The sequence below is a fragment of the Rhododendron vialii genome, chromosome 3a (genome assembly GCF_030253575.1).
Source record: "Rhododendron vialii isolate Sample 1 chromosome 3a, ASM3025357v1".
Classification (NCBI taxonomy): domain Eukaryota; kingdom Viridiplantae; phylum Streptophyta; class Magnoliopsida; order Ericales; family Ericaceae; genus Rhododendron; species Rhododendron vialii.
Window position 1 is genome coordinate 25098735 of NC_080559.1, and position 10841 is coordinate 25109575.

Below are 10841 nucleotides of genomic sequence, written 5' to 3' on the forward strand. Positions count from 1 at the left end.
GGGTTTTTTTTTTTTTTTGAATTGCCAATTCATTCGTCACAAGCCCATCGGGCAAACAGATTTCAGAACAGGTATAGGAAAGAACTAAAGCAACCGAAAAGTCGAGATTTCAGGCACCTACTGTCGAAGCAAGCCCCGCAATAACGCTGGTACGTAAGAATCAATTTTGGTCTAGGTAACAGAGGATCTGAAGAGATCCACAGCTCAAACCCTAAACAATTAAGCCACGTTGAAATCTGAAGGCAAAACAACAGCAAATCAAAACCACAAGGGTCAGCGGCCAGAATAGGATGAGAATCAAACACCATCGGATCACGGCGACCGAAGACTAGATTTTTTCCAACTGAAATTGTTGCACCGTCCAAACAAACAAACACCACCAGACCACCACCAAATCCAACAACACCATCGAATCCATCAGTCCCAAAACAGACATCCAGAGACACAAAAACCACCAACACCGGACCAATCCCCAATGTTATTGGAAGTTAAAATCCTGTAATTGTCATCTCAGTAGCATGTAGTGGTGTCTCCGGGAATTATTAACATTGGGGTCATTCCGATTATTCCGCACAAAAATTACTTCATAGTTCATAATGGGAAAAATAAAAATTCGTTTATCTTTATCGAAAAATAAAATTTCAAATAGGTCCATTTAGATATGTTTGTACATAAAAAAAATTAGATCAGTTTCCGAAATCCGCAACTATACACCCAAGCTTTTAAGGAAAGTTAATCCTAAATACTCCTCTCTTTTTGATAGTCAAATCCTAATTACTCTTGCTAAGTTCAAGAGATGTTTCTTACCAAAATTTCTTGAGTGCATAGGTTTTTGAGAGGTAGATAGGGGACACAAAGAATTTGTTAGGAGGGGGGGACACCCCAAAGCTAACCAAAGTACGCAAGAGAGAGGTAGGGGACACACACCCCAAACTAACCAAAGTACGCAGGATTGATGTAGAGGACACAAAAACTAACCAAAGTACGCAGGAGCTCCAAGATTGATGTAGAGGACACAATAACTAACCAAAGTACGCACGAGTTCTGGGGTTGTAGAGGAAAATTATCTAGTTGGTTGTAGTGTTGGACAGGGATCATACAGACTATCAATGGACAGAATTTATTTACACTAGCTGTAGCTCTAGTTTTTTGTCCCATGGTGTTGGGCGACCCCATGGCTAATAGGCTGGCGTCGCCTCTAGTCACATAATCCTTCGAAATACTCTGCGCCCGCGTTCTTAATCTTCGATCTCGCGGATTCTAGTACCACATGTGATTGAAAGACATTATCACGATCGAGCTCCCGCTCACGCACGCGCACCTAAATCATGTGACACATGTCACAACTCTTCATGCCACGTTGCCATAGGGTGCACCTGGTTCCATGTTGCTGATGTCGATTCGATTTTTTACGTGGACAACTAACTTGATCTGTCCTATGACAGATTTAGAATGGTTTTCAGACATTTTAGTTGGTATATTTTGAACGTGATGCTACAGATTAGCTGGGATAGATTTTTCCGACACTTGTCAGAAGAAGAAAAAAACCCTCAATAGAATTGTAATATTGATGAGTAATGAGAATCCTTCTCTCATCTATTATTTCTCGTATGATTCTTCATGTGAATCAATGTAAAATCCATTTCAGTCTCATTTGCCATTTGCCGATTTGAGTTGCTCATTTTGTAGGATTCGATGTGTTAATCATCTGAGTAAAAGAACAAGATGATTAGACTTTGGTATCCATTTGAACGAAATATTTTCGTAACAGACATGAATGGTTAAACTTTGAACGTCTATTTCTATTTAATGTCTTTCAAATACGATTCGACAAAGCCTTTATGAATTCGATTTTGCGTCATGTTGGATATGCAAACTACGCAAATGGCCATTGAGAGTAGAACATGCACATTTTTCCTGCAAACAAATGTGCTTCGCTTTTGGAAAACTGAAAAAAAAAAAAAAATAATAAATAAAATAAAAATAACAGTAGTACTTGTGCTTCCGTGGTTATCCATCAAAATATGGGTAGATCATCAGGGAAGGAAGAATGATGGTGCCATTCGATCAGCTCAGCATTTTGATTCACGTATAAGTAATCAGAAAAACTTCTTTACGGCTGTTACCATAAATAGTATCTACGCAATCGCAGGCATCCAAAAGTGTTTTAAACGGTTCGGATTGAAAACCAATTTTAACCGGCAAGAAAATTCTTACCGGTCAAAATTTAAAATACATCAAGGCCATTGATTGCGCGAATGGACGTGTAAGATTACACGAAACCATGAATAAGTCTCTCATAAGTAATTACTTGAGTTTTTTATGAAGAATATCTAAATTGAATTTGTAAGCTGGCCCAATTGATTAAGCATTTGTTCCAAGTTCACTAAGGTCTCGGGTTTTAAATTTTGACGTCAGATGGTGTTAAATGAGCTGTCGAAGCTTGATCATTACAGACTACAGAGGGACAGATGTTCCAGGCAAACCCGCAAACATTTGTTGTTTTGTTGCGGAAGAAAGGTTAGACAATTTATACGGCTTCCCGGATTGGGTCATTGCCCTCCTCGATGGAGATATCTATCCTGGCCGGCCCCGGGTAAGCACAGCAACCCCTTGGCTTGGGCAACTCCCGGATAGGGTCACATAAACAAATCAAGTTTTAATATTTTTTAAAGCTCGTTAAGAGTTCAAATAAGCTTGAACAAGTTATTATCCGACTTGTTCGACTTATTACATATAAAAAACTCGAGCTACTTGAGATCGGCTCGTGTTTGACTTGATTGAAGCTCATATGAGTTCAGCTCGTCTCATAAACAAGTTAAGCTCGATCATATTTTTAAAGCTCGTTAAGTTCTGAAACTAAGCTTGATCAGCTACCTACTCGTCTCGTTTGACTCTTTTATCACCCATACCTCCAGGCTAGGGCAACCAAAAAAAATTTCATGTCCATTTTTTATCATATATGCATATTTTGACGAAGATATAACACAAACGATAAAGTTGGTTTTTTAGTCAACAACATGCATTTCCATGGGTTCAATACTTGTGCCCACCATTCAAAGTCTCTTTATTTTTTTTAAACCTTTTTTTTATGTTGTCTATATAACTAAAATTATCGTGGCAATTTTATATTTGTCACTAAAGCTAGCAGGCTGACACATTCGTGAAAAGTCATTTTCTTTTAATGACATCTTTGTGGCAAGTCAATGTAGAACAATTTTCTTGTAGTGTTATTTGCTTCAGAAAATGCAATGAGAATGTGTGTTCTTTTTTTGTAATTAGATCGTGATAATCATAAAGCACTATAATTAAGGTTACATTAATTTTAATTTTTTTTTATGTAATTTAAACTAAAAGCAAAATATGTAACCTTAATTTTGGTTTTTTGACATATCTTTTTATTTTCTTTAACTTAATAGCAAGCGGGCAACCAAATTTGTAGTCAGACTTGACAACTCAAACGTTAGAGCCGGCCAGACTTACCTAAGCGTTAGAGAAGCCGTAACGCCATTTACATGGATATAGTGCCCCTACTTTTGGACAATTTATGGGCCTTCGCTGATGTTATCTTAATTATCTATGTACTGGGTCTATCTATGTAAATTTTGTTAGGATTATTGATGCCGATGCTCAAAGTCTCCTCTGCAAAGTGAAAATCCCTAATAAAATAAAAGGGTGTGGGGATCACACAAACACAAGTTGAAAGAAGGATTGAGATTCATTTGATCCAATAGCTGATGTGTACTCTCCAACTCTCTTAATAAAACATTCACACTCTTACAAATATATTACAAAAATACCATCAAAGAGTATATAGTGCCATATGCACGAACAAACACTAACTGTTTGATATTGAAGCAGCTATCTGTGCTTGTCATGATTCTTTTGACTAACAAAAAACTCATATTGTGTTCTGAAAAGGTTTTGCACTGATGTTGCTGGTGTAGTGTGACTTCTGAAAATTATCATTGCGAAGTTTGATTGAATATTGTTGTGGGCCAATACACTTGAAAGAGGGGTATAAAACTAAATACACATCATGGGACCATTCATTCTGGTTTTAGAAGGGAGATTGATATAGTAACTCATATACTACCCATCTCTTGTCATATATATATACGGGACGGTTCGATGGACACCCCAAAAAACACCTAAAAAAACACTCCAAATCTCAATCTCATAGTTCCCGATCAAATTTTTATGATCCGAACCGTTCAATATGTGCAGAATATGATTTTAAGGTTACACGGGAGAAATTAGCAAAAAAAATGACACGGAAAGGCTTGATTTGAGCAGTTTTTATTTAAACCGTTCAATAAAAAACTGTTCAAAACTGTTCGGATCAAGCCCTTTCCGGTCATTTTTTTTTCTGATTTCTAGCGGGTACTCTTAAAATCACGTTCTGATCACATTGAGCAGTTCGGATCATCAAAATTTGATCGGGAGCTATGGGATGTTTTTTTAGGTGTTTTTTTGGGTGTCTCCGGAACTGCCCCGATATATATATGTATATATATATATATATATATATATATATATGTATATGTTTTTTTAGATGGGGGAAGGCCAAGGGCCTATTACATTAGCGAATTGGGGGATGATGCTTTGCAGTGGTGTGCGCGGCACCGTGCTACGCACCTCTGAGCCATCAGATCGTGCATCTGATAGCTTGGATCTCATCTCGGCAATGAACAACTCTCGAACGTTAGTTGCCAAAATGAGATCCGAGCAGTTAGATGCACGATCTGACGGCTTAAACGTGCGCACCACTGTACTGTGCATCTTACTGCACAACACCAACCCAAAATCCTACACAGCTTCAAGGGATGCCAAGTGGAAATGCATACAAGAAAACAAAACAAAACAAAAAAATGTTACTTTTAACATATTATTAAATGTTGGGAGTTAATTATTTGTAATAGATTATTTTCCAAACGTGGGAAAAGAAAGTTATTTATATATCCTTTCTTCAAACGTTTTTTTTTCCTTCATAATTTCTTTTTTTCTCTTTAAGAAGAAAATCTAGTTTGGGCCTAAAACCATTATTGAGGGTAAGTCAATAAAACACCACTTTTCTTCATTATATCCACGCATATCAATTACAGAACAAACCAAACATATACATATCCTCCTTCTATAAAATACCAAAATCCTCCTTATATCATATCTGCTCATATATTATATTCGCGATAAACATATCTAGTCGGCCAACGACTCATCAGAGTAGATTCCCAAAGAAGGCCTGAAAGGTAAAGCCCCGACTAAATCTATTCTATTCTGACGTATATTTGCTCGAACTTACGCGAGACCCAAATGGGAGAGTCCTAATGGGTGATCAGCCCACTACTCCAAAAGGAATTAGAAATCCTGCAGGGCGCTTTCCAGCAGTGCACCCTGCAGGACGGATCTGAACCGTTTATCTTGATAATCAATGATTTAGATATATTTGTTAATTTTTACCGGTAAAAATTGACTATTACCAGTCAAAAATAGCAAATGTAGTTAAATTATTGGTTGTCGAGATGAACGATCCAAATTTACCACGTAAAACGCTTTACAAGGTTTGCCTTGCAAAATCTCTAGATCCCCAAAGGGGTCTCAGAGACGTAAAAGGTGGAGGCTCTCTTGCACCCTCTGGAATTCTTATAGGAATATGTACGCCAGTCTTGATTGACCAAGGCCAATGGACTCATCAAAATGCCAACATAATCCACACCCTAAATACAAGTTACCTAATCCTAATGGAATTCAACCCTCTATATGAACACACTCCATAATACGGAGTACAAAGGTACCTAGGATTAGTTTCTGAAAAAAATACGTACAATAACTTAGACCTTTTGTTTTGTTTTTATCTAATTTTTTTTTGCATTTGTGTTCAAATTTTTGTAGATTATTAATTCATCTCAAAGAGAGGAACCAAAAAAATAAAAAAAAAATACTTTTACCGAAATAGTTTCAGAAATATCCAATTTTTTTATACTACTTTCTAGTGCATATTTTCAAAAAAAATTTAGGTAAAAATCATAATTATTTACTTTTTCGATTTCTCTTGTTGAAATAAATCAATAATACATAAAAATTTAATGCAAAATTAATAAATTCAATTTTTTTTGATAAGAACAAAACGAAAAAGCCTGGACTCAAATTTTAAAAAATAAAATAAAACTAGGCCCTAATCCTACGACTCCTAGGACTAGGAGACCTAGATAGGAAGCTTCCCAAAATTCTCTACTTCTCTCTCTCTCTCTCTCTCTCTCTCATTATTGTGACGCAGCCACCGCGTCACTGTATCGTCCACGACCTCAAGCCTCGCTGATCGTGTTGGAATAAAACCTGAAGGCGCGAAAAATCCAATTCCACACAGACCTAATTGATTCCGATTACCGAATCAGGTTTTCCGTCGAATTACTACGTTCATGTATCGAAGTTTTTTTCGTCTTTTTCATGGACTCACACGATTTATCCTTTGTTAGTGTAGGGGAACGAGTTCACAGGTTCTGGTGGACCTTAGCCGTCGTCGATGCTGAGGAGGGCCAATTTGGGTATTTGATCATCAGGAATTCGTAAGTCCACTTACTTATTTTTTTCACCTTTCTTAGTTATAGATCTTTGTACTGAATTATTCTAGTTTGTAAGGAAAGAAAAAGTTTGAGCTAGCCAACCAATTCCGATTATCAGTCTTCAAAGTGATAAATCCGTTGAGAATTGGGATATAATAAGAGATGTTCATTGGGTAAAATCATTAATTGCTCCCCGAGCATTGCCCTTCTCTACCACGCATTGGTGTGGGAACCGGGAAAGGGCATGGGCCCACGTGGCAGTGCTTCAAGAGCAGTAAATAATTAATAGTGGTTCATAGAGCACATAGGGCTACATCTTGAGTTAATTGCGTTAAGAACAGTTCATCCATGGTAGGAGTATAGTTTTGCTTTACCTTTTGCATTGCCTTTTCGTTTCTTTTTTTCCCTTCCTAAATTTTGTTATCATTATTTCGAGTCGTGCCTGTCACCTGTGTTGTTCTGGAAATTATTATATAACCACACACACTCATACAAACATTTTACACACCCATCTTTTGGTGGAGCCCACACACTGAAGGTGTAGTGTGTGTGGGCCCCAATGTGAAAGTGAGTGGGTTTGTATGAGTGATTGTGGTTGTGGTTGTAGAATGATTGGTTGTTCTGGATGCTGATGTCCTGCATTTTGCAGCATTGGTTTCTCTACAGGTTCATTAACATCCCCTCTTCCAAGATGAGTTCGACACTTTCATCATCTAGTGGAATTCTTGTGCCATCTACGCTTGGTACCTGTGAGTCCGGGGTTTCCGGTCATTTTGGCCAAGTACAATTGGATTATTATGATCATGATGAAACAGAATTGCTCTCCGTCTCATGGAATCAGGACTATGGTTGCTTTGCTGCTGGAACATGTCGTGGTTTTTCTATCTATAACTGTGACCCTTTTGAGGAAACTTTCAGACGTGATCTGAAAAGCGGAGGATTTGGAATCGCTGAGATGCTTTTTCGGTCCAATTTTTTTGCACTTGTTGGTTGTAAGTCCAATTCCCAATACCCTCCTAACAAAGTAATCATTTGGGATGACCATCAGAGCAGGTGCATTGGTGAATTTACATTTAGGTCTGAGGTTCGGGCAGTGAAACTAAGACTGGATCGCATTGTTGTTGTTCTTGAGCACAAAATATACGTGTACAATTTTACAGATTCCAAGCTTCTTCATCAAATAGAAACTCTGGCCAACCCCAGGGGGCTTTGTTGCCTTTCACACAACTCAAATACATTTGTCTTGGCTTGCCCAGGTCTTCGACGAGGGCAGGTTCGAATTGAGCACTTTGGTTTGATTATGACAAAGTTCATATATGCTCATGAGTCTCAAATTGCTTGCTTAACCTTAACAATGGATGGGCTTCTTCTTGCAACTGCCAGTACAAAGGGTACTTTGATAAGAATTTTCAACACAGTGGATGGGACTATGTTACAGGAGGTATAGTGCTGGATGATCTGTTCTTTTCCCTTTGTCATTTTATATCCTTTTGAATTTGGTCTTCTTTATAGCAATTTCTATTTCTTTTGATCTAATAGATTAGGATGTTTTAAAATTTCAAACATACAGTTGGGAGTTGGGATGGTCACTAGTTTGAAAAGTCCTCTTTTTCTTGAAGTGTAGAACCCCTAAAATCATTCTTTCACAAGACCCTTAATTCTCACTTAACCAAACTGAGTTTATGTTATACGCGCTCCTTAAATTAATTACTCCCTCCATCCAATTTGTTTGTCTAATTTCGACATACGTATCCTTCAAAATTGTCTATATCTCACAATCTATAATGTTAAAATAATTTCAAAAACATCATATTATAGAACTAATTGAGATCTATCAAACAAGTTCCATCCGACTTTCACCTTGAAAGCCACTAGAGCTTCTTCCCCGTGCATGCATATTGCATATAAAAAATATTATAAATTGAAATATATAGACGATTTTGTAGGAGGTCCCAAATAGTGAAAAGGGACAAACAAATCGGGACGGAGGGAGTAGAACTTAGTGAGGGAAGACATTATGGCAATCATGCTTTTAACGGCTGTGCCTTCAAAAGATGATTATTGCATCAACTATCCTAGTAGTGTGGCCTTTACTAGATGGTCAGTCCCTGCAAGGCATTTGGAGCAGGGAGCATTCTAATGCACATGTTGCCTATCATCTTTTGTTCAGATATCTGGTATAAGTCGACCTCACTGTTCTTGTCTGATGTACAGAAGCAGTTGTTGCTTGTATGTGCCATATTTGAACCTAAGATCAACTGGAAGCTCACCCCCAATACCCCTTTACGCCTTTGAGTTTTTGCCTAATTTTCCCTATCAAGTGTGCTTTATGGACATGTATTGTATTTCTCAATGAGGTTCCAGTTTTCGTCTGTGTTTGCATTTCCCCTCTGTTTCGATGCTTATTGGCAATTTTACAACTTGCTAAATTTTATTGCTCCCGAATAGGTTCGAAGGGGAGTGGACAAAGCAGATATATATTGTATTGCTCTATCTCCTAATGTCCAGTGGCTGGCTGTCTCTAGTGACAAGGGCACGGTTCATTTATTCAGCCTCAGAGTTAGGGTGGTGGGGGAGGACTCATCTTGTTCTAGTGCTGCTCAAAGTCCAGCAATGGTTTGCCGGAGTTCCTCATTGTCCCCCGACGCCCTTATTTCTCCCAGTACTACTGCCAACCCTGGTTCATCATTCTCATTTTTGAAAGGTAAGATAATTTACCAACTAGTCATCTAGACATGAAGCGTGGGATGATCATCTGAAAATAATTTGGTTTCTACTTTTGGTGCGTTTAAGGTTTAAGTTGTAGTACTTTAACAAAGCTATATTAAAATTAGTTTGCTGCAACTTTTTGTGAATTTATTTTTTGACAAGTCAGTGTTTAGTTTCTGTCCATGAGCTTGTTAAGGCATTTGAAAGTTGAGTGACCTTTGCTTTTGTTTTTAAATTGTAAACATCGTCTGGCTCCTGCCTTTAGTAGGTAAACAATGTCTGTTTTACCACTTCTATTTTTTCACGGGACTAGACAATGTGCTCAAGGGTTCTTCAAACCACGAACCAAAGGAACACTATCTCCACAAGTCCAACGTGAAGGATTATTTGCTGGCGGTTTAATATTATTTGTCCAAACTCTGTTCATTTCTACTCTTATCATCGAAGGGCTTTCAAATAAGTCCTATGAGAGGTGGTTGAAATGTCTCCTTACCCAGACTCTCGAAAGGAACTCTATATCCATAAGTCCACCTTGAACGATGTTTTGATAGAGGGGTGTTAATATTATTTGTCTAAAGTCTGTTCATTACTCTTTATCATCGAAGGGCTTTCAAATAAGTCATGTGAGGAGTGGTTTAAATGTCTCCTTCCCCGAACTCTCGAAAGGAACGCTATATCCACTGAACAAATTTTTGATAGGGGCGAATCATATTATTTGTCCAAACTCTATTCATTTTTACTCTGTCACCAAAGGCTTTAAAATAGGGGTGGTTTCAATGTTTCCTTCCCCAAATTCTCATTTTCCTTTATCTTTCAGGGCTATTACCACAATATTTTAGCTCAGAATGGTCATTTGCCCAGTTTCACTTACCAGAATACACTACATTCATCGCGGCATTCGGGTCTCAGAACACTGTTATTATTGTGGGCATGGATGGCAGGTGCGAGTTGATCTTCTTTCTCTTTTACTTTACGCCTCTGTATGCAATGACCCCCTTTCAAAATAAGAAAGAATGATAATCCCGTAAAGGAAATACCCACATGGCCGGGAGGCTGGAAGGCAAGGGGTACTTGGTTTTGAACAATGACTCCAGATTAGGATTACATTATATCATTTGAAGTGCTTTAGTGAGATTGGGAACTTAAATCTTTCTTCATTTACTTTATTGAAGTAATTTTGTTCCTATTAGCAGTTTCTACAGGTGCAGCTTTGATCCTGTGAACGGAGGGCATATGTTGCAGCAGGAATATGTCCGCTTTCTCAAGACGGACAATAGACCGAAATAGGGCCATACTTGAGGACTTTGTGGGCAGTATACGTGCGTTGCGGCAACTCATTGATCGGGAATACCACCATGTAAGCAATGCCATTTGGGACTCTAGAAGTAGCCTTCAATTAGTCCAATTCTTGTCTTTGTACATATGAAAGTCCATTTCATACCATTGTTATTCAGTGCAGTGTTCAGGAGCAATTAACAAATCTCTGTGAATATATTTTATCCATGGGCTAATAGATTTTCGTAACTGTATATTATTTAGAAAATGAAAATACCACGCTAGTAAAATAAA

The 10841-nt window shown here is 37.9% G+C and overlaps 1 protein-coding gene across 7 annotated transcripts; it reads left to right on the top strand.

Annotated features, from left to right (window-relative positions):
- Positions 1 to 6159: 6159 nt before the first annotated feature.
- Positions 6160 to 10841, top strand: LOC131320669 (autophagy-related protein 18c-like). Of its 7 annotated transcripts, none has more exons than XM_058351440.1 (6): positions 6160 to 6395; positions 6477 to 6566; positions 7213 to 8004; positions 9012 to 9267; positions 10090 to 10213; positions 10466 to 10841. In XM_058351440.1, the coding sequence occupies exons 3-6, from the start codon at positions 7255 to 7257 to the stop codon at positions 10557 to 10559; spliced, it is 1224 nt and encodes a 407-aa protein (XP_058207423.1). In that variant the 5' UTR covers positions 6160 to 6395; positions 6477 to 6566; positions 7213 to 7254; the 3' UTR covers positions 10560 to 10841. The 7 variants fall into 7 exon arrangements, with proteins under 7 accessions (XP_058207423.1, XP_058207421.1, XP_058207426.1 ...); XM_058351438.1 differs by having other exon boundaries at positions 6196 to 6395; positions 6482 to 6566; XM_058351443.1 differs by having other exon boundaries at positions 6215 to 6395; positions 6482 to 6557; positions 7227 to 8004.

Coding starts and splice junctions, on each gene's coding strand:
- LOC131320669 (XM_058351440.1), top strand. CDS start 7,255: ATGAGTTCGACACTTTCATCATCTAGTGGAATTCTTGTGCCATCTACG. Junction 8,005..9,011: donor ATGGGACTATGTTACAGGAG/GTATAGTGCTGG, acceptor GCTCCCGAATAG/GTTCGAAGGGGAGTGGACAA. Junction 10,214..10,465: donor ATTGTGGGCATGGATGGCAG/GTGCGAGTTGAT, acceptor TCCTATTAGCAG/TTTCTACAGGTGCAGCTTTG.